The following is a 24483-nucleotide window of genomic DNA, read 5'->3' on the forward strand; positions in this document are numbered from 1 at the left end:
AAATATGATTCCCGAACTGTTAATGCAGTACGTTTGCCAAACCCCTTGAATTAAACCTGAACGTCTGGGCTTCAATCACATCTTCATTGACCACTGTGGTGTCACTGTCCAAAAACACACGAACCCATTTCACATCTTAAAATCTAGCACTAATGTGTGAATCAGTTTAGTCCTTTTTGTATTCCATACTATGATATCATCCTCTCACCAAAGTTGCTGAAGAGTGTGGCCATTGCCTGGTTCTTGGCCATGTCAATCAGCCCTCTGCCCAGACAGAAGTGTGGGAATATCAGCAGCACCTGCTTCACTATGTTGTTGATGTGGGTGATATTCTGTTGAGAAAAATGCACACAGACACACAGGATACACATTAGTGGCACGAGGACGTTTTGGATATTTAAACCCTGACTGGGAATTGCACAGTTACAAGCTCAATATGTTGACAATTCTAGGCCTGAATCAGCAGAGCCAGAGTGAGAGCTTTGGAAAATAGCTTGAAGCTCCCTGATGCAAGTGCACATAATTAACAAACATCCTGCGCTGTGCTTGCACGCTGAGCGCGGGTGTATTGCGGTGCACCATATAGCATGCCGAGGGAACTCGGTGCATCGAGGTTCATCTACCTTCTCGATGCTGGAATTTAGGAGACGTCAGGGAACGTACCGTGTGATCTGTGGGGAGGAGCACGTACAGTAGAGCTCAGTATGTGCAAACACAAACAGATGAGTTGATGCTCAGGGAAGCAGATGCTCATCCTTAAAATCATAACTAAAGGTAGAGGAAACACCTAGACACCAAAGAGTCACAGGTGGGAGGAAGAAAAGCACAGGTACTCTGTCTTCTTTTGGTTCTTCTGATAAAGCACCACAACAACAAAAAGACAGAAACACAAACCCAAAGCATATTGTTTCAGTGTTTCACAAGGCATAGGCAGAAATAAAGTCTTATCTTGACAGCGTATTTCCACACAACTTTTTTTTCCTTTCTAAAATTGTACAGTTTCTTTCTCTCCACATTTGACCTGCCGGTGGTTAGAACACTGACAGCTTAATAAAGTACAAAAGCAACAATTAATTCAATTAAGACACAGCGGACCAGGCTGAAACGGACTGGCACAAGCGAGGAAGGAAGTACAGGAGAGGGGGTAAAACAGGAGAAGGCAGAGCAAAAGGGCAACATATTACTGTGGCTTCACAACCGAGTTCATGCATTATGCATAGGTTCAAGGTTCTTTATTTGTCACATGCATAGTTATACAAGTATAACACACAGTGAAATGTAGCCTGACACGCTCCTCGACATGTGCAAAAATGGGGGGGGGGGGGGTGTAGAGGAAGAACATTATATATATATATATAAAAATAGTATATACATTGGGTGAATGTGCAGTAGTAGCAGCAAGCAGGTGAATTCTGTACATTAATATGAATAGACATCTGACTATTTTACTATTTTACATAGTGCTCTATTGCTGCATAGTCTTCAAAGCTCTTGCATACATGGATAGAGACTACAAATTCATCATTTCTGTTTTCTGGGCGAGTCTGCGAGATTAGGTGGGGCGGCGACAGAGGTGCGATTTGTTAAAGCTGTGTGCAAGATTTCCAAATGATGGCCATTATTGTCACAGAATTTATTCATGCATGCGTGTAACAGCTCTGTGAAATTAGTTTCAGTGACTAAGCTTTCAATTGGCAGTTACAATGAGAGTGTGAGGCCTTATGAGTCTGCCAGCCTTAATAAAAAGCCAGATTTAAAGATATTTCAGTCTGCACTTTTACTGGATGTCAGCTTATTGTGTAAATGCAAGAAAAACATGACACTTTTTAAATAAGACAACATACTCTGTCACATATTAGCAGGTGGGAAGTGAGACCGTGATCGAGGGGGAAAGGCAGACAAAGAAAAAATAAATAAATAAATAAATAAAACTGTTGACAAGACTTTTTTCTCCCAAGGAGGTGTGCTCGTTTTCTAGCTTAAGGAATGGAAACAGTGAGGGCACATTTAGCCTGTGCACATTAAGAATACATATGGTGCTGCTGCTGTATATCTGCCTTGCTTTAGTAACTTACAGGCGTCCTCAAGCTAGCTCCTTCCTGCCTTCATACTAAGCTAACCACATGCTGCTTCCATATTCAGCAGACAGATGTATTACTGATCCTATCTAGCTTTTGCACTCTTGCTTTCACTGCTTCTCCTTATCCCTGTGATCATTGGAGCCAGGAACAAATCTGATCACAAAGGGGACAAAGATACTAGTGTACAGTAGCTCCAAATATAGCTAAAGATCTGCGGCCATGCTAAAGAGAAAGTACACTCTGTATCGGTTCTAAGGTTTGATTTATGCAAATGCAACCTCGGATGAACTACAAAACATGACATATACACAGCCATTCTTCATTTAACAAAAACTCCACCCTCACTGCTTCTATATGAGTTTAGAGGTTTGGCTCTCCAATTACTGCTTAATGCAGACTGAGGGGGAATAAACTGTAAAGCACGGCGGTGGAGGGGTGATGATTTGGGCTTGTTTTACAGCCACAGGACTGCAAAACAAATGTCTTCCAAATATGAGACCATCACTCTACAAAAGCTTGGCTGAAACTGGATCATTTAGCAGGACAAAGATTCCAATCGAATCTACAACAGAATGACTGAAAAAGAGTGAAAATGTGTCGCAATGGATATCTACAACCTTAGAACTGACATAGGCGTACTTTTCTATTTCCCATGACTATATGGGGATACTTTGTATGAAAGGTCCTTGTCATTGATAAAATAAAATGAAATAGTAATAAAACGCTCTAAGATTTTTACTGTATAATAATTCTCGTAACAGGAAATGTTCCGATATGTGTTTGAGGTCATCTGAATGAGACGAACAACAATCCAACTTACAAACTTACACACTACAATAAGTGTTCGCTGGCCTAGTTCTCTCGGGCAGATCCAAGACCGTGATGAAAAGGTCTCATTGATCACGATGTCGACGCAAACCTTTAGACGTCTTTAGATGTTCAGCAGCAATTCATCATTTCTTTTATCTACACTTATACATTTGCTTGAGGACAGGAGGGTAAGAAGAGCTGCAATAACAATGCATATTCAACAAAAATTGGTGCATCTTGTTACTGGTAACACCAACATTTTTTTGAACACTTGAACCCTGCTTACTAAGGAGAAAAATGGTTAAATGGTATCATTTAAATCACTAATTTATATTTGTGTATTAGTATTTTCTCTTTAGCCAATTACTTGGTTGCCTTTACTGACAGTATATGGAGGAAAGATATACTTTACTGCAACAATTTGCTGTAGCAGAAAACAAGTTTACCCTCAAAGTTGACACTAATGTTCTTTTCTTGGCGTTTGCAAACATATTTTTATCCCCCAGGATGTTCACAATGTATGTAACCACTCAAATGCAAGCATCGGAGGATTTGCTAAAGGCAACTCTATTCTTTACATTCAACACTAAGCCTAAACAGAGATAAGAAAGTCAAATAAATAAACAACAGCTATGACCTTGGCAGAGAGCAGCCCATCCATCTGGCAGAGGAATGCAAAAAGCAGCGAGACCTAATTTGAGATCGATACATGAAATAACATATCTCCTCCTGACTGGGTGTTCATCAAGGAGATCTAAGAGGTTCTTTGTCGAAGATGATAAAACCCCGGACAATTTCCCCCCTTGTGTTTGCGCTATGTGCCCATAAATCATTTTCAAATGGTTTTTAAAGGTGGTATTGTCTGCGCTGTGCTTATCTGACCCATATCCCTACACGTGCTTATTCCCACAGCGTGGCTTCATTCATAATGCTGCGAATCACAATGAAAGGAGACAAACAGAGGATGTATGGCTCAAACAGCTGGGGAAGATATTCTTCAAGAGATGATATTCCTGTGGTTTTGAGATACTGTAGGAGTTCTGTCGTGAGCAATCGACTACATTAAACCTTTCCTGTTTTAAACACAGCGTCGATAAATTCTTCTGGACTTAAAACAATGTACTCCAATTACACTACATGAGGTAAGCGGTACCTGGCCACGCCGCCACACCGATACATTTATCCTGGAAAATCTATGGGTGCCTGCGGTTATCTCTTAGAGGCACGTGGTGGAAGTATTGACTCAGACAGCGCTTCAAGCGTACAAGGCAGGCTGGGATTGATGCAATCCACAGGGAGTTGGACAGTCCTGAGGGAAAGAAAATCTCTCATTGGTCTCAAGACAAAACTAGGGCACCAAGTCTATAACACTGCAGCGCTGCTTTCCCACTCTGCTACTCTTATTTTTTTCCCTTCTTCCCATTTTCTCCCCTGGAAAAATGGTGCTATGCCCAAAAGGGATCTAGATTCACCCAGTGCTTGAAAAGAGAAAACAGACTGAAAGCCGGAAGCTTTACTTTTGAGCGACACTGTTTAAAAATCGCCGCCGCCGAGGAGCCTGAAAGTGATGAGGCGCAGCTTTGAAATCGCAGAAGCTGCGAGAGGAGAAGGCTGGATAGAGCTGTCATGTGCAGGATCTGCCGTTTCTGTTGAACTGGAGCACGTCGGGGCACTGTCATATCTGCGCTAGCTAGTTTGTGAAGAGTCTGTTCCGGGGAGATATCAGCTCTGAACTGGGGGAGACATGGAAACCTGGAGAGCTGTAACATGTGAGTTGATTGATGTTGACCCATCAGACTCTTATCGGCGGCGAAATCGGGTCAGATTAGCAGAATTATCTCGGACCTCCGTCCCCATCGAGTCTCAGAGAAACACGCTGCTCCTAATGCCTCAATCGAGCGAAGTGGGCAGTAAATCCGTCCCTTTACACCGGCCCGTGGGCAAAGCGCTGTCCATTAAATTATCGGGAATGGCGCCCTTTACGAGTAATACGCTCCGCTAACGTCGCATCAATAAATAAAGAGAATGCAGACACAACAGAATGACCAGAGTGACTTTCTTGGAGGAGAGACGCGCTCGTGAAAAATACAAATTGATGATGAATGTCGGCGATAATGAAATCACGATGCAAATGAGGCCGCCTCGTTAGGAGACAGGAAACATCCCATGCCATCACGGAGCGGGCGCCAGAAGATCAAGTCACAGGCAGGCGTGTCGGAGGGGGCAGACCGCGCAGAGGCAAGAGTCTTTGAGACGACATTACGCTGCGTCTGAAGTGGCAGATCGGGGATGTGGGAGACATTCTGATGAAGCGTCAGATGCAAACGCAGCTCGTCACCGCGCCGTGCTCTTGTGTCTGTTGACAAGGGATGACTGATCAGCACGAGGCTAAAAATACGTGGTGAGGTGGGAAAAAACCAAATGAGAGAGTGGGCGATGCGTGGGAATCGTGCAAATAACAATTAAGGCTGCAAATGTGTTTAGACGTATTCAGATCAGAGAACAAATGAGAAAGATGTCAGAAAAGTAGAGAAATTGTTTAAAAAACTTGAGGTTGTTCTGTCTGAGTCCTGGCTGTTTGCACAAATTGCATATTCAGATATTTTCTTTTTTATGTAATTTATTTAAATTCTAATAAAACAGTACAATGACTGACAGTCTGTCTCTCTCCAAACCGACCTCTGCATTTCTTATTTAGCTCGTTTTTGGTGTCTTTGTCTTTTCATTCCACTGAGACTGGAGCAGCTTGCAGTTAAAATGAACACTTGCTGAAAGATGGATGAGCAAAGTTCTCTGAAGACCCAATTCTCAGCAAACGATTTAACATTAAAGAGAATAGGCAAAATAATTCCTTTGAAAAATCCTTGAGAGGATAAAGGAAATATATTAAAAGTTATACCAGGTGGGCACACACCCCACCCAAGCGCGTGGAAGCCTTTGCTTTGGAAAAAAAAAAATGGAAAAACACTGAGCGTTTATCTATGATTCAAATCAATTAGCCATCCGCAGCTATAGCTTCTGCATAAATATCATTTTTATGGAGCCTGAAATTCTGCGCCTGCTGTTTCACAGGAAGTGTGTCGCCTGTCGCGTTAAAAATGTGCATGCATGCATGTGTGTCTCCCACTTTTCCGTCCGCACAGACTCTGTATGCGTGTGTGAGCATGTGGTGAGGATGACACTTACATCATCATCGAAGAGCTCCATGATAAAGGTGGCCACGCTGCTGTTAATACCAATGAAGAGGTTGATGCAGGTCAGCACCACGTAAGCTGTGCTGGGCACGCTGAAGATGAAGGAGAACGGGTACATCATGGGTGTGATAGCCCAGCTTTAAAAAAAAAACACAAACCAAAGTAAAACAGCGTTACAAAATATAAAATATAGAAGTTAAAATAACAAAGGTGATCTCCAGTGCGAGCCATGCTCGTTAAACTCTCCGAGGGCAATTTGTATAATGGCAAATGTCATGCTAGCAGCTACTGAATCCTTGCTATTTGCGATTCACGAATGTGGATTACCAGGTCAGCTGTGCCATTTGATGGCCTCCTCTGATCATTTGCATTTTCTGTAAGTGACCCATGAAAGCACTGCAAACTCAATGCTGCCCACGCTCGGCAGTCAGCGGTTCAAGCTCGGTATCACAAGCAGATCAAGTGAGGCACTGGTGTTGTGGTGCCACAGTGCCAACCCCTGTCATATAACCAGACCTTTGAATGTAATTTGAAAGTAACACGTTTTGATCTCATTACATTTTCTCAAGTGCTGAAGTTTCAGTTTGACCTACTTCAGAGGCGTGTGTGTAACTTTCTGATTCAGTTCTTTTTAGATTAGGAATCTTTGGAAACAGACTGCAGCCTCACTCTGAGAAGCACACAGACCTGTTTGTACGAGGTAAGCTATACAGCATGTCTCCTTCACTATGTGCCATAGCTGTATCTGATATCCCTGCGGTGGTGTTCTTCCTGGATCATCAAAACCAATGTTGGTCCAGTTGCAACATTGCAAGTGACCAATCATCATCAATGTTACGATGTCATAGGTTTGCAGGGTGGAAAAAGCCGACTTAGGTGGTTAGGGTCAGGGTCAGGGTTGGGGATTAGGACGTTGTGATAGTTAGGCTTAGGGTTTGGTGTGTGTCACTTCCAATGACTAGTATTACTAACTTATTTGTGTGCACTGGTGCATCTTTCAATGGACGTAGTATAAGTATTACACAAAGTACAAACTATTGCAAAAAATGTATAAAATACGTTATAATAAACGCACTGGATGACAGAATTGGAGATATGAATTAAAGATTAGTGGCATAAACGTTAGTTCTTCGATTACTCTGGCTTTGTGGGACTTTTTGACACTGTCACAGATAACTATTTACCCCTTGGACACCTAAAAGGAGAAACCCTTGTCCCCTTTTTCTGAACTGAATGGTTTCTGTCATACTTCAAACGGCTTTTAGGACAAAATGACTGGTTATGCAACAAAAGGGTAGTCTTTACCTGTACAGCTTACTACCTGCTAGAACCTGTTCAAATGGTCATCATACCACATATTTACTGACATTTTGTGAGGTGTCAAAACTCTTCATTAAGGGTACGGGGGAGGGGAAGTTGCCAAATGTCATCTTCATTTGGGAAAGTCTTAATAGTTCAAGTGAACAAAGTGCCTGAGGAAGTGTAAGTACCGTGGAAGTGAGCTAATGCTTCTTAGCTGGTGATTCTGTGGTAGTGCCAGCGTGGAAAGGACTGAGCTGGTTCAACAATGAATAATAACACAAACGTTGAAGGTAAACTTTAATCAAGTGTTAAAGTTGCACGTGTGAGTTGAACAGGTCTGTTGCTCCCTGTATTTTTACCTCACAGAAAACAGGAGCTGCTGGTTTACTGAGTGTAATTTTTGCGTGACTGATCTTTTATCCCTTTAACAAAAAAGTCACACGGTAACACAAACTAACTAATTTACCGAAGCAGCAGCAGTGGACAAACAAACTTTGAACTACTGGAAAACTACTGGTTTCGTTCATTGAGTGTGGTGGAGTGAAACAGCTTCACTTCCTCATCAGAAAGTTGACATCAGGTAAACAATGTAAGTGGTCTAAATGGACATTATGCACCTTTTTTAGGTAGTTAAATGGATTTTTGATGACTCCATCCGCAGCTGAACATGGCTTTAATTTCTGTGGTTGATCTCTAAAATGTAATATAATGACACGTTTCAGCTGGAAACAGCTTATTTAACCTTAACTGATTGACCGAAGTGAGTAGCTTCTCATTTCTTAAACAACCACGTAAAAAGACACATCCTGTGGTCGTGAAAAAGATGTTCTCTGTTTCAGAAGGGTCAGATTTAATGGTCTGTATCAAGCAAACAACACAATTCAGGAGTTTACTAAAACTATTAACTGGATTAAACTATTCAACACAGTACAAAAGGCTGGAGGGACTCAAAGAAGAAATGTGAAAATCATGACTGATCATGATCAGAGGTCAAATTAATAGTTGAACTCACAGCTAAGTAAAAGCATTTATACACACACAATGTAAAGAGAACTCCAGGGATCAGGGCTAAACAGGTGTCTGGCCTTAAGAAAACCACTTATCAGTTTGGCTACTTGGGGAAAAAAAACAATTCAGTTCACCAGGGATGTTTAAAGGTTGGACTCTGGGGCGATGGAGAGCAGTCATGTGGTCTGATGAGTCCAGATTTACCCTGTTCCTGAGTGCTGGGCACATCAGATTAAGAAGAGAGGCGGGTGAAGTGATGCATCATCATGCCTCGTGCTTACAGTAAAAGCCTGATCTCAGGTTGCTTCAGTTGGTCAAGGTTCAGCAACATTATCTCCTCAAAAACGCAGTCAGCTAACTACCTGATCGACCAGAGTTTCTCCATTAATGAATTTCTTCTTCTTTCCGACGGCGTGGACATGTTCCAAGATGACAATGCCAGGATTTATCAGGCTCAAATTGTGAAAGATGGGTTCAGTGAAAGTAAAACATCCTTTTCACAGATGGATCGACCACCATAGTGGAGACGTCACCTTAACCCCACTGAGATCTTAATCCCTTTACTTTGTCACGGCAAACCTCTAACATGCCGTCATCAGAGCTAAAGGTAGGACAACAAAATATTACAGTGCGTACCAAGAACTTACACTTCAGCCAATACCTGCACTAGTATGACAGCTTTCTATTGTGGATACCTGAAGTGTTCAGAAGTCAATCAATGAATATTAAAAGACAGCCCGTCCCAGAAATCTGGGCACATAATTCTCTGAGCTACTCTGAAATATGTCATTTACATAACAAATAAATCCATGAGAACTTTGATATGGTGGCACACTAATGCATTTAACATTTTGAATTTTAATATTTGATGTGGAGTAAACTACTTTAAATGATTTCATGAATGAATACTGGAAGGATATATTCTTAATTTACTCACCCATAAAAAATAAGCAAGAGAATCAAAGCCGGCAGGTTAGGAGGGGAAACATAGGCTTTTTGTTGGAAGGCGAGGAAGATCACAATCACGATGAAGCAGGGGACGATGTAGTTACACTGTAAACACAAACACACACGCCAAAATAAAGCACAGGCCAGCGCAGGCTTAAAAAGTCACTCTTTAGGGTGGTTACGACTCCATTAAAGCGTTATGACTTTTTTTTTTTTTTTTTTTACGCCAACTGAAAGACCGTGTAATTATAAAATGTGTAGATGACTTTTTAATTAGCGAATGTATCCGGCTTTAGTTTTCTAATTAATCCAGTGAATAACAGAGCCATCTGATTCTCGTGTGTTTGAAGCAAGCAGTCGCTCAGTGACACGCTGAATTGGATGCATGTACAATGGCTCTATAAAATTTTGATCTAAGACTAATATTTATCCAACGATTGTTTAAATCCATTCAACTTCAAATCAAACCAGACAGCACGCTTTTTACTAGCCGACTTTTTTTTTCCCCTACAGAAGTAAACAAACATAACTGATGATGCTATTATTATATAATCACCCTTCGGATTAATATCCCCCCTGGCGAATAAATGGAATACTGCAGATAATAGACATACAATGTATCAGGTTACAATGATACATGTTTATTACAGAAAAAGTTTAGACTGAAATATTAAAGAGCTTTCAGACTAGATTCACTGTAATATCCTTATTGTTGATAGAGCGTGCATGGTAATGCGGGGAGCTTCGGGCTAGAATCATTAGACAGGCTCCTTAGGTGCATTTGTCTTCCACCCAGACAGTATTTATCCACCATAATGATGAGTGTCCTGATGCAATTTCTTTACCAAAGGTACCTGATGAAATGTTTACTTCCATTATGCCTCGGGGAAACTGCTGGTAAGCCTGTTGAGCATAACCAGCAGGGGCAGCTGCTGTCGATAATTACGCCTCAGCCAATAACTGTCTCAGGTGAAGCTTTTCCCAGTAGCCAGCAGTGTCAAAGCTACATTGTCAATTACAGTGGATGGATATTTTTACATTTAGCCTTAGGTGGGCAAAAAAAGGCCCAAAGTAGTATATTACAAGGGTAGTATAAAATAAAGCAGGCGAAAACTGCTGGGGTGAATCACATTATAGTATATATTACACAGTATTTACCTGGCTTTAATGGGTCAGGTAACAGAGCCGAAGCTTAAGAAAGAGAGAATATTTGAGGCGCAGACACAGCTGTCAGATAAAGCTGGTACTTACCATGTCCCAGGCAAAATTGGCCAACCAGTAGACAGCTGGGTTTACTCCACTGACAAATTGCAGATGCTTGGCTTTGTTCACCCTCTCTTGGATTAGGAAGAGGACAAAGCTGGCAGGGATGAAGGACATGGCAAAGATAACGCAGATGGACACCACAACGTCAGTGGAGGTTGTGGCCCTGTGATTGAAGAGGACACAGCATAGAAAAAGTTGACTGGCGAGCTATTAGGGGTCTATCAGGGCAAAAGAAAGTGGATATTAAACTTTGTCCATGGGGCTAAATATAAAGTTTGATTTTGAGGTGATGTAGACTACGTTGGTTTTGAAAATATATGGAGCACACAAAGAAAATCATTAGAATTTACATTCTGTCTACTATCACAGGCTGTATATAAAAGATGGACACATCTACCGTGACCGTTTAGTTTTAAACTCTTTTAGTTTCATGTTCAAACCCTTGAGCTTAGGATTGTGACTGTCACCATCTTGGTGTTTTCAAAGAGACTTGATGATCTGACTGAGAAACTGAGGGACATAAAATAGGACTGTGTCGGCCTCCGCCTGCACAGGTCCGGACAGCGGCGCAGGTGGAGCAGGTCCGGAGACTGACCTCCTGAGATTATAGATAAGCAATTGGGACCATAAACCTATCAGGAACATATATACCGAGGTCACAGTCCAAAGGGTCGTTTTCCGACAGATTTCTATAGAACCCAAAATTATTTTGCATTGAGAGAAATCGCCCCCTGCTGGCCATTAGAAAGAATGTAGGAGTAATGCTGCAGTCACACTGGGGAAAAACAGATGTTGCCGTGCAGCAGAATGTCGCGATCCCTGCTTTTGAAATGTCTGTGACCACTCGCAGTCAGTTGCCATCTTCAAAACAACTTCCACTTATTTGCTAAACTGAGACAGACTGTGACAGTTTGGAGACAAGTTGCCTCCCACCAGGTGACCTGTGTAATCAGTGTTGCTGGCACAACCTCTGGCCATCCCAACTACTTGCAATCTACCTCCGATGGCAACTAAATTCAGTGCATTCACTGGGCAACCACAAATTTTCCCTAGTCACAAGAAGGTTCCCATCCTATTTTTACTTCAGTGTAACTGAGGTGTTGGGTACTTTCTGATTCACATCACGTTTTTGCTACGTCCATCTTTTATCAGTCTGTGGCACCTACTAGGTTTTCAAAGCTACAAAGTAAGTCCCCGGGGCCTGTAAGGTGCTTTGGATAAAATCATCCACATGAACTGCAGTATGAGAGATATAACACATATAATAACAGACTTTATGAAATACAGAACTGCAGTCCATGAACCTTCGGTTTTCCATCCTTATGAGGTATTTACTGTATTTTAATGTACTTCTTGGGGAATATGGGTGCACTTGGTTTTCTATTTTCATGAGAACACACTATTTACTACCTCTAATATCATTCACAAGGCCATCACTGCTGTGACATCAGTGACAATAAAGAACAGCCGTGGAAGAGTCCGGACTGTCCTGTGGGCGAAATTCAGTCTTTTGTGTGTATAAAACCAGTTTTAAGAGTTTCTGTTAAAAATCAGCAGGTCTGTTATCAGGAAATGAGCCCGATGACACTTGAAACAATGTCAAAACAACTTTTGGCTCATTTCCTGTAATTAAGACATAATCAAATTTAACACTAGGGAACGATGCATTTAAGCTAATTTTGCTACACCTGCAAAAATAAGTCAGATAACTAATGTTTCAATGTTCTTGTTAGTATTGATGTCTACATTAGCCTAGCTTTTACAGCACTGACTGATTTCTGTTTGTACCTGATAGAATTTTTAATAATTTTTAATAAAGAAGCTTTTAAATGTCACCGGCCTTCTGAAACTACGACACGTTTAGGGCTCCTTTTTGTCTCTTTTCAGCTTGTCCAACAGCACATCCTAAAATCTTAGAAGACTTTTTCATCCGCAACAATATCCGTGTCACACACAAATCTATGGGCTCAAAATGTGGTCATAAATATTTTGTACTTGTAAAAAAGATTTGTATGTGTAAAAAAGATTTGTGTGTGGACTTAGCCCAAAAAAAACCCTGCAAGTTACAAGTACGAATTTTGACCCTATTTTTCTTCCTTTCATCTGATTGGTCAATGTCATGTCAATCACAAATGTAACAATCCAATCAGAGAACAGATGGGTTTGGCTGTCGGAGGGGCGCTTTTTTTGAACTGCAGGTCCTTGAAGGGTAATACAGTTTGAAGCTGGAGGATCTCTATATAAATATCCGATAGCAGCTAGGTCCCCTAACTTTCAGCAGCTGTTGAAAGGATAAAGTTGTGCTATATCAGTGGTTAGAAATACCATTATTACTTTAGGATTAGTTTAACACAAAATCAGGGCTGACCCGGGACCATTGCTGTGAGTCACAGTGCGCAGCATAAAGGTCCTTTCACATCGGACGCAGGATGTGCTGCTAATGCTAACTGCTAACTAAAAGCAAAGGATCCAGAATTTGTTGCGCTGGCTGCTGGGCTCTGTGGGTTTTTGCAGCAGCTCTACCTGTACTAGATGCACCTGCTCCTTGTCTTTTCTATCTCTGACTTTATGTCCTCTACAAGAGTTTCTGTTTTTTTTGCTGGTTCTTCAAATGTTCAATAAAAACATGTATGCTAATTCATAACGAAGAAAGCTTTGTAATGAAGACTGTCATTTCCAAAACACTGCCCGCCCCCACCCCGCGGTCCGCAGCGCTGTTGAAAAGGCTGTTGAAGTCCCTGTATTAAACACGTAGTCCTGTGACACAAAAATCACCAAACTCGGACGACCACAGACTGTTTTCCTTCGTGGTGATGAAGGAAAACGCTGGGTTGGCATGTAAAAGGGCATTTATTCCCTTCAAAGACCTGCAGTTCAAAAAAAGCGCCCCTCCGACAGCCAAACCCATCTGTTCTCTGATTGGATTGTTACATTTGTGATTGACATGACATTGACCAATCAGATGAAAGGAAGAAAAATAGGGTCAAAATTCGTACTTGTAACTTGCAGGGGTTTTTTTGGGCTAAGTCCACACACAAATCTTTTTTACGCACACACAAATTCTTTTTACACATACAAATCTTTTTTACGCACACACAAATCTTTTTTACGCACACACAAATCTTTTTTACGCACACACAAATCTTTTTTACGCACACACAAATCTTTTTTACACATACAAAATCTTTTTTACAAGTACAAAATATTTATGACCACATTTTGAGCCCATACAAATCTCTCAAATTTCCCCTGCCGTGCGTCTTTATTTATGCCACGCTACCTTTGGAAGTGTCCTTTACTGCGTCTGCTCATTTAGCATTGGATAAAACTGCGATCTGTGACTCTGATCACCCCAGCTGCCCCCACAACCCTCCCAAATCCTCACCTCTTGCCTCCTGATAATCTTTCACGAGTCTTCCCGCTGCTTAATTAGCATATGAAATAAGTTACCCTGCGTGGCTACATGTCCATATTTATCATCGCCAACCAGGCGCAATTAGAACACGTAAATATGAAATCATTAACAGCAGTGCGTGCCAGCCCACATTTCTAGCAGTTTTCAAGGGCTGCGTGCTGTGTTTGGGTGGGGAGGTAATGTAGGGGACAAAGCTGTGAATGATCGCAGGCTGAATGCTTGAAGGTGGTTAATTGCTGTGAAAAGAGGACAAGCAATCTGCTAATTAACTACTAATGCAAGTGCAGGGAAGATGTGCAGTGGGAGTAAAGCTTTATAGTTTGTGTTGCTTTCCTTAAGTTTTTATTATTATTATTATATTTAGGGTGGCTGCAGGGGATTGTTATGCTGAAAAGATGCTAAAAACACAAGATAACAAATTGGCTGTACAACACTCCGGTCATTATTTCTATTATAAAGCAACATGCAGGTAGAGAGCTCCAGAGACAATCATAGGGTAAGCTGTGTGATGTGCACGTTATCAATAGTATACTTTTGCACAGCAGCAAGAACAGAAAGTGTCATAATTCGTTGATTGCAAATAAACTACACATCAAATTCAAAAGCGCAGCAAGATGAGACATTTTTGTCAGTTGCCAAATTAATGTTCCCCAGCAATTAAGAAGCAATGCATATCTCTCAATAATGAAACGGTGCCAACGCTGACATTTCGGGAGGCTCCATTCCTGTGCCGATGCGAGATAAAGCACGGAGACCTTGTGGGAATGAAGTGGTAATTTCTGTGCGTGTAAGCGTCGACTTTCTTTCCACCTGCGCAGCCCTTCACAATTTTGTGGCTCATGACATCACTTGCATTGAAATAGGCTGTGAAGTACACTAGAGGGGAGTGTCACTTCAAATTAGACGGTGCAGTGAAATACTGGTGTCCAAAAGCTAGCAAGGGAGAAAGTCAATGGGGATGAATTATTATCGAAATTGCAGGTTTAGCCGCGGTCTCACCATAACATTGTGGAAGTGTCAGTGACAGGGATTCATTTAAGGCCGAGGTTGGTGCATTTCAGAATATTTTGAACGGATGGGCGGGATACTTTTTTTGGCCTTTGGTGACTGTGGCTTTTTTGGCTCGCTGCAATTAACTGGTCTTTCTTCGAGTTTTTCTTTGGACATTGCCATTGGCTTCTTTTTCACTCATATTCAGTCCTTGTACTTGACCATTTTCAGGGCAGAGAACATTTGTTGTTCAACATTTGTTCACATTTCTGTAGCTGAGATTATGAAAAATTACAAAGATAACACACTTGACAGGCCCAAAATTGTATTTTTGCACCAACTAGGCTATTCCTAAAAAGCCATTAGCTCAAAACATGGTACATCTCACCGCAGTGTGAAATACGTGTCCTTAAATAATGTGTGGAAATAGGACAAGTGGAGGACAAAAAGAGGAAGTGGAAAGTCTAAAAACTACTTACAGCAGATGTGCAGTATCTAAAAGCAATGTCCTTAAGAAACAGTGAAAAAATATACAGCAAAGACCAGACACAGAACCTAGGAGACGTCAACTGAATCATCTACTGTTCAACAGAAATGGGCTTATTGCAAGGAAAGCTGTGAAGAAGTTGTTTGTAAGGAAGGGAAACAGGGAGAAATGTGCTGTATTACATGTGTAAGAGGGGTGGCTCAAGAGTTTTGCACAGTACTGTAACTGTAAAGTCTAAACCCCCCTTAAAAACCACTCTGAGTTAAAAAAAAAAAAAAAAAGAGGTGTGCTTTTGGCTACCAAATGAACATAAGTACAATATTTACTCGCTTCAGTTCGATTTTAATGTGCACAACTCTCTGTGTCTGCTAGCTTACCGATGCTACATGCTGCCACTTTATAAGATCTGTTTACAGTAGGGCTGCCACGATTAGTCGACTAGTCACGATTACGTCGACTATCAAAATCGTCGACGACTAATTTGATAGTCGATGCGTCGTTTGAAGCTTTGTAAGATCACAAAAGACGCAGGAATGAGTAGTAGGATTTAAGAGTGTAATAACGGACTGAAACAGAAGATGGCAGCACTGCATGTACAAGGATGCCAGCTGCCGTTAAACCCCGAAGAAGAAGAAGTTGTGTCCCAATATTCATAGCGCAGCCCTGTTCAGTTTTCAACAATGGCGGCAGCTAGTTAGTTTTAATATTACTCTTATTATTCTTTAAGGGGTCACAAAATAAACGTTTAAGATATTTTCAGGCGAGAATGTAGCTGTGTAAACCTCAAATATCTGCTCAGTTTATCAAGACATTTTCAAAAGCGCTCCAACATTTTCGGAGACGTCAGTTACCCACTAGCTCGATAGCTAGCCGGGGTTCAAGGCTCACTAGAGCCCGTGAGAACACCGGACTCCCGTCAAATCGTTTTCAAACCCACCGCTGTCTTTCGCTACTCAGGTTAAACATGATATATGAGTCACTTAGATAACTTAAAAATTGTATTGTTTGGCTTTTTTTTTAGTATTTTATTTGTTCCTGAGTAAATCGGTTTGGCTGAGATTAAAGTTATAGTTTTTACACAGCTGAATAAACGTCAAGCAGACAACTGATTATCAGAAGTGTGAGATGCTCGAGAATATACTCCGGTGTCCCGTTATATTTTAGATAGTAAGGAGCAGATGGCTGAGTTTATTAAACTTCACTGAAACAATCTGCAAATTTCATTCAAATTTAATAAATTGAATCTTGTCTTTATTTTTAGTTAGCACATACCTTAAACACTTAAAGCTGTAAGCTGATGATAGTTATATTAAGAGCAGATGCATGCTGGTGCAATAAGCTGTACGTTTTATGTCCAATGGATGCATGATCTGATTAGTCGACTAATCGCAAAAATAATTGGTGACTAGTCGACTATCAAAATAATCGTTTGTGGCAGCCCTAGTTTACAGTTTGTAAATATAAAAAAAACCTTTCGTATCGCACGCTGCCATCTGATCCATAGTCATAAAATATACATTTCGATAAGTGGAGCTTCAAATTGTGCTTAGTCAGGTGCTCTAGAAGCCATGGCCCTTTCCCCTCCTACAATGTCCGCTGTTATTCAGCGGTGAAGGAGTGTCCGAGGCAATCTGAAAATCTCAGTTCATAAATTGCAGTCTTCACACTCTGCACGGACTGCTAGAGAGAGCAGAAGAGGCTCATCCTGAACCTACAGGATATCGTAATTATCCCTAACCCCGGCGCTGTCTTCCCCTCTCTAACTCAGGCCTGTCGTCAGCACCTGATCACCACATAAACACCTGACCGAGGGAGAGAGCTGGAGCAGCGGGGGGAAAGTGGAATGGAAATGCAGTTACTGAGCTGTGGTCGTGGCACTGTATGATGATGTGCTGCAGAGGGACGTAATCTAACTACTTTACAGTAGATGTGCCGCTCACACTGAGGACTGCAAACGGGAAATCGATGACGTTACGGGATACAATCTAGCTCAAAGACACTAGCTGTGAACACAAGACAGAGCCGTACACAGAAAGCAATTATATCCGAATGGTATGAGCCAATATATTATGATTTAGCACGTCATTAATCTCCAGCTCTCATAGAAATCCGCCCTAAGATAAAGCATGCGGGGAGGGAATGGTACACCCTCGTGAGGAACTCCCATGGGCCTCCAAATCTACGCACACTCGAAGCGATCCCTCATTTATCTGTCTGTCTGTTCTCTGCTGTCTACTTTATTGTCTCCCACTCATCTGCTCTCCCTCAGTCTATGCTGTTTTTCTTCCCCCTCACTTCAATCCTCTCGCCCTCTCTCTCTTTGCCTTATCTGTCGCGGTTCCCCGGTCACCATCAGTCTCTTTCCTCTGCATCTCATAATGCAGTGTCAGAAAATTAAAAACCGGCTCTTCCAAACATGAGAAAATGCATCGTCGTAGCTGCGCGCATCAAAAGGCTGGGAGAAAACTGCAGGCTAGGGGCTTTTCTCCCAGTATACTGTTAGTAGCTTGTGCTTGAAGTCAAACCAAGGCTCAGGCTCACATCCACATCTAAAGGTAATCTGGAGTCACAGTTTTACTCCATGTGCGTGGGTTGTTGGTTTTATTTTTTTGGACTTGAACATGCAAACTCTACAAAGTTCAGCAAGTTCAAATGCAGAACACTTTTACTTTTCTTGTGAGGTACTAACACTACACTACCTTTCTGGACAGTTATACTAACCAAATGATGTACTATTCAGTATTTGAGAAGCCCTGTTCCTAATATGGACCCAAACAAAAACTTAACAGAGGTTAAGAAGAAAGCTTTAACCCCTGTTTTTTTGCCCGATGACTCACATGGCCGCACTGGCGAGCTGCTCTTTGCTGAGGTTGAGGGGGTGATTGGTGACGGAGATGCCGTACTGGCGCGGGTCCTGTCCCGCTGGCAGATTTCCTCTCAGGATGCCGTTGTTGGCCACGCTAAAGAAGGACGCCACGGCGTGCCGCAGCTGGTTGTAGAACCACACCTGCAGTAGAAAAGACAATTGGTACAGAGAACAGCATGTAGAGGGGTTTGCATTTGCTTCCCATGTCTCCTAGCAACTACATCAGGTAAGACTCGTGGACAAATAATAGGAAAAATAAAATAAAACAGGCAGGTTATGAAGGGAGAGATAACCGAGAGATGACGTGGAGAAGTGAAGATTCAATTCTAATCTTTACTTTTTTTAAAACTGTGGAACAGGTCAGTGATGAAGGATGTGCCCTCTTAATTCTGAGGTGGCTTTCTTTGGAAAAGGGAGAAATTAACTACCCAGTGAGGTAGTGAATAAAAGATCAGGGCAGAATCTGTCTGCTGGGTGTGTTTTAGCAGCAACGTGACACCAACAAAAGTACCAGAAAGCAAACACAGTGTGAACACTTTAGTGTAACAGAAGGGCAAAATATCACCACTGTAAAGAGTTGTCTGTGTCATTTACGGATTTACTACTATCCGGATCTCATTAGCGGGGCGTCAATTAATTCTGCTTATCCAAGCTGCTGATGCGGCTCGCTTTATGCACGAGGTGCTCTTCAGATGTGGAGCCTGGCGCAGCAGGTTGTGGCATTAGTGCACGGTAACGTGCAGAGTTGCTTGTGTGAAACTCTAGAAGCGTGAGTACAAAGACAAAAAACGGCTTTTTATTCTTTCAGTCAATAAAAAGAGCAAAACAAAAAGGTCCCAAAGGGATGTGAGTCATAATCTCTGGGCTGACTATCATGACCTCTGCTACAGCCTCCTAATGCAGCGAGTATAGTGCTGTGCAAATGCTTTTAGCCACCCATCATTTCTTTATATTTTCATAGAAAATTGGAACATTTAGCAGGAAATTTATTGAAATGTGAAAACACACACTGAAAGACAATATCTGGCATCACTGCCTTTATTCTTTGACACAGTCTGAACTCTCTGAGGCAGCTTTCTTGTCATTTCTTGAAGTAATCTTCAGGAATAGATCTCCGGGCTTCTTGAAGGACATTCAAAGCTCTTCTTTGGATGTTGGCAGGTCTGCTTTTACGGCATTAGCACTGTGTGTGTGGGATCATGCTATTGTCAAGCCATTTCCAATCAACGACAGATGGTCATTTGCGGATCAAATCTGATGGTACTTTCATATTTCTATCGATTTTGACTAGATCCCCAACATCACTGATTAAAATGCATCCCAAATCATGACAGAGCCTCCACCGTGTTTTACAGATGGCTGTAGACCAACGGTCCTCAACCCCCGGGCCTCGGACCGGTACCGGTCCGTGAGTCATTTGGTACCGGGCCGCGAGAGTTGAGGCTCAGGTGTGAAATGTATGGTTTTAATAATAATAATAATAATAATGGATTGGATTTATATAGCGCTTTTCAAGGCACCCAAAGCGCTTTACAATGCCACTATTCATTCACTCTCACATTCACACACTGGTGAAGGCAAACTACAGTTGTAGCCACAGCTGCCCTGGGGCAGACTGACAGAAGCGAGGCTGCCATATCGCGCCATCGGCCCCTCTGGCCAACACCAGTAGGCGGCAGGGTAAAGTGTCTTGCCCAGGGACACAACGACCAGGACAGAGAGTCCAGGGATCGAACCGGTGACCTTCCGGTTACAGATGCACTTCCGAAACTCCTGCGCCACAGTCGCCCAACAGGGTTTTTATCGGTTTTCAGCGTTATTTTGTTATTGTTTTTATCCTTAACTCGGTTTTCCTTGGTCTTTTCACGTGTGTTATGAATAAATCTTCTTTTTTTCGGTACCGGTACTAGTTTTATTTTGTTGTATTTATCCGCGACACCTTAAAGGCCGGTCCGTGAAAATATTGTCGGGCATGAACTGGTCCGTCGCGCAAAAAAGGTTGGGAACCGCTGCTGTAGACACTCACTTTTATCTCTGTATCACTGACTTTCAGCCCAGATCTTGTAAAATTTGTTTGTTTTTTTGCAATTTCTTTCATATATTGGACTAAAGAAATTGAAAGAATAATACTCGGCACTCACCCAACGTGTAGACAGACACAAATAGACACTGCACAGACAGTCGCACTCCCCAAACATACTCTATATCCCAGGAGAACTATTGTTTTAAGAGAACTATAAGAAAGAATTATGGGGTGGCTCAAGACTTTTGCACAGTACTGTAAGTCTCTAGAATAAAGTCGTTACCTCTCACCGGCCTGTCAGTGCATCAAAGGACCAAAGGGCACCTAGTGTACGACTCTGGCATCTGAACTCAGTATTCTAATAAGCACACTGATGAGACAGGGTTGCTCCTTCAGATCTTTGTGCAGCACGCGTGCACAGTGAGATGTACGGTACATTATTGCTACTGATGCACATTCCCATCGCTATTTCCTGTTCTGTATTTCTGAGCGTGCCTTCTGTTTCTACTGTAAGTGATTCCCCGAGTTTGAGGCTGCTTGTAGAAGAAAAAGAATGGATGAAAGAGAGTTGGAGTGAGAGGGAGAGCTCCCTGCTGATAGTGCAGCGCTAATTAAGAGTGGATGGTGTTTGAGTGTCAGCCCAACATAGCACCGCATCACAGAGGAGGACGTGGAGAAATCTGAAAGTGCGCGCACACACACACACGTCTCTTTCTGTCTGCTTGCTGCTGTGTTCTCCTTTCTTCTTGTATCTCACAAGAGGAGATCGACAAAAATAGATATTATTTTCTGTTTTGTTTTTTTAGTTTTTTGTTTTTTTCCTCCCATCCAGCAGTTTCTGAAAGGTCTACAGCTAAAATACCATTTGATGTATGCGAGATAACAGATCGTAAGCTAAGCTTGTCTGCTAAATACATGAGGGTGATAGAGAGAAAAATATGTAAGATATGATGGCAAGCCACATTTCCACTTCTGAAACTACTTTAAGCATCAAAGTGCTTCTGGGGGAGAAGCAAATTTTCTTCCCTCAGAATGAGAAATATAAGTGTGAGACACTTTTATAGGACAGCTTCGGCAGTATTTCAGCATTAAACACAAATGTACTCAACTCGCAGAGCGCGCTTACTTACTTCAAGACTCCTTTTTAATTCATTACCAGATGGAAAATGGAAACACAAATTCATTTATCGCCGCTTGGAAAGCTCAAGTTTGGGTTAGCAGGTTTTTTTGTGGGGTTTTTTATGTTTAGCACAGCAGAACAGAAAGGCTTCAGAATAGCAACAAGTGATCACATTTTTTGTTTAGTTAGAGACTAAATCACCAGGATGTAGCTGCTAAATTATTTATAGCACTGTCTGCTTTTGATTTAAATTCAGTTACACAGGTCTTAACCCATAATGAGGCTCATTATGCAGTTAAAGCATCACAATTCTATATCGAGCAATTGGCTTGAGTGAGATAGATGAGTTGATGGCTTTGTGTTTGGGTATTCGCTGCCTCTGTAGCCTGTTTTTGCACCGCACGAGGCTGATTTCACCTCTACTACTACTCTGTCGTTAAACTGTCATCCCGCGTTCGGTGTAATGTACATTCACAACAATACCTTGACGTTGTCCCTGGTTCCCAGGTTCTTGAGCAGCGTCTCAGCGCTTTGGTACATCTGATCAGTCACGTTATCCTAATGAAGAGGAAAACAAGAAATAAGAAATGAGTTGGGAGACTTAATTGGACACACTCGGAAGACCACCGCTGCTCTTTGAAATGCAAAAACATGAGGGAGAAGGGAGAGAGACACAGGAGAATCAGGATTTCCAGGGAGCCTTTTGGGGGTGCGCTGAACCATTTATTTTCCTCAGACTTGAGGGGTGGCAGTGGAGGGGGTGGGGTTAAGGTTGGGGGTGTCCCCTTGTTATTCTTGTTACTCCCCCCCAGCTCTTTTTGACATTACTGCTTTATTAAATTATGTAAAATAACTGTAAAAGATGGGGTGGGCACAAAGATTCACAGTTAGCACTAGCAGCCTTAATACCAAATGGACCAATCGGCTTTAAGGGGGTGGGAGAGGGTTTAGTCGCAAATAAAACACAAGCACAGGGATGATTTTCAGAGTGTCAGCCGGGCTTTGTGGTGAGGTGATGAAAATGGGAGGGAGGGAGAGAGAGAGAGCGATGGTAGCCCGGACAGGTTGCATTAAAATCTCCTCTGCTGCACTCATGTTTCATGTGAAATGAGCCTTGGGATGAGGGCTCGAGATGACAGGCGTGCCATTCCCAAAGTGTCGTGTTGATACCATGCTGTTCGGCCCCGGCCATAAGACTACTGAGCACATTACATGTGTGATATAAATGCAAATGGACCTCCTGTTGGACTTCTGCCTTCATCAGAGGGGCTGTGGAAGAGGAGGAGGGGCAGCGAACGTGGCACGGAGTGAGGAGGAGAGGTTTACGGAGGCAAAGTGCAGGTGACAACTGGAGAGCGAGGGGCGGGGCGGCGGGGAAAAATAAGAGGAGAAAAATCAAGAAAGACATCCCGAGAATGCAGGAGGGTGCTCAGGTGTGAGTGGCTGTCTGCAGCGAAACAGAGAGAGTGGGAGTGGGAAAGGGGGGAAAAGAGAGAAAAGAGATCTCTCCAGCCACTCGGCTCAGACGGTTACCTGAGGACAACGGGCCGAGGAGATCATACTGTGTCTCCTTCTTTTTTTTTTTCTCTCTGTTCAAAACTCATCCAATTGTTTAGCACCTTGTGGCTGGCTTTAGAAACATCTGGAAACATCTGCGCCTAAACACAGTGTTTACACATCGTTTCAGCAATGCACCCTGAAATAAGAGGAGAGAGGGGGAAAAAACCTCTCATCTATGCTGACAGAAGTATCTGCGTTAAATAACATCCCCCTCTGTTCCAGCTCATTACTTATTCATACTCGAGGCGGAGAACAAGTCTTCTGCTTTCGTCCTAAAGCAGCAGCACGGGCAACCTCGGCCCGTGTTTCCTGTTTTCCCTTCACTCGGGTTTGAGTTGTGCCAAGTGGCTCCAAATAGGAAGCCGTCCTGAGGATTAGCCATTGCTGAGGACGGGATGAGAAGTGTGCCTGCCAGCGGCTGGCCGCGTCTAATCCTTGACGAACTCTCCCCCGCTCAAGGACAATGACAAGGCTGGTTTGGCCAGAGGACCCCATCGGTGCAATGGCTCACGACGCGGCAATAAAGCCACTCGAGTGTGCGGCGACTTTTTCCAAAATCGGCCCGCGTAGTTCAGCGGTCAAACGGCCTGTGTGGCGAGTGTGTTAATATGTGTGTGTTCCAGGAATCTGCCGGGGAGAAGTTTACAGTTTATTAAATTAAGGGGCTTGTTCCTGTGAATAATTTAAATAATAAAAATGGGTTACGCAAGCATTTCGGGGAGCTGCGTATCATTAACGCCATCTACATGAAACAGTGGCTCCTCTGAGGCGGGGGGAGGGTGGGGGTTCTTAATTATACACTTCCCACCGCACAGCCTCTCTTGTTCTTTCCATTCCCACCGCCTCCTGCTTCTCAGAGCTCCATTTTCTACCTGCTAGACATAGAAAATGCAATGAAACAGAAATTTCAAAGCCCACTTCCCAGTTGGCGCAGGTGGCTGCGAGTGCAAAAACACGTTACTTCCAGTTAAGAGTCTCACGTCGCAACGCCTGCAGAGCAGCAGCAGGAGCAGCAGAAGAGAAGCAGACATTTCCCAAGGACAGTGTAGCACTTTAATAACAAGGAATGCAGAGCTGGGACGGCTAATGCCCGGCCATTAGAGTTACATCATCGCTGCTGCACAAATTAAAGTCACATTAGCGTCGAGGTTCTGGGGAGAGAAGAGGAGAGAGCCTCGGTGAGGGATGAGACCGGAGACCCCCGGGGGCAAAGCGATGGTGTAGTTTGAACGTCCAAAATTTAAAATGTTAACGACAGACTCTGAGGGAGCGAGACAGAGGGAGAGGCACGGGGAGGTGACAAGTGAGTGGGCATGAATTTTGAGAAAACACTACACATTCTTAAGAGTTTGAATCCTGATGCAGGCACTGAGCAGACTGAATGGAAGAAGTTAAAGAATACAGAAAAGAAAA

At 42.7% G+C, this 24483-nt stretch overlaps 1 protein-coding gene across 1 annotated transcript in view; it reads right to left on the minus strand.

Moving 5' to 3' along the window:
• The window catches only part of LOC146391370 (phospholipid-transporting ATPase ABCA1), a 195427-nt gene that overhangs the window by 45735 nt on the left and 125209 nt on the right, over positions 1-24483 (minus strand). The window contains exons 35-40 of the mRNA XM_084924249.1: positions 21994-22068; positions 18339-18508; positions 10595-10772; positions 9333-9448; positions 6078-6222; positions 209-332 (exon numbers count right to left, since the gene is read on the minus strand). Coding sequence (XP_084780375.1) covers positions 209-332; positions 6078-6222; positions 9333-9448; positions 10595-10772; positions 18339-18508; positions 21994-22068 — 808 coding nt within the window. The remainder of the gene's footprint in view (positions 1-208; positions 333-6077; positions 6223-9332; positions 9449-10594; positions 10773-18338; positions 18509-21993; positions 22069-24483) is intronic.

Source organism: Perissodus microlepis, chromosome 3, assembly GCF_051167445.1.
Source record: "Perissodus microlepis isolate ML-2025 ecotype Zambia chromosome 3, ASM5116744v1, whole genome shotgun sequence".
NCBI lineage: Eukaryota > Metazoa > Chordata > Actinopteri > Cichliformes > Cichlidae > Perissodus > Perissodus microlepis.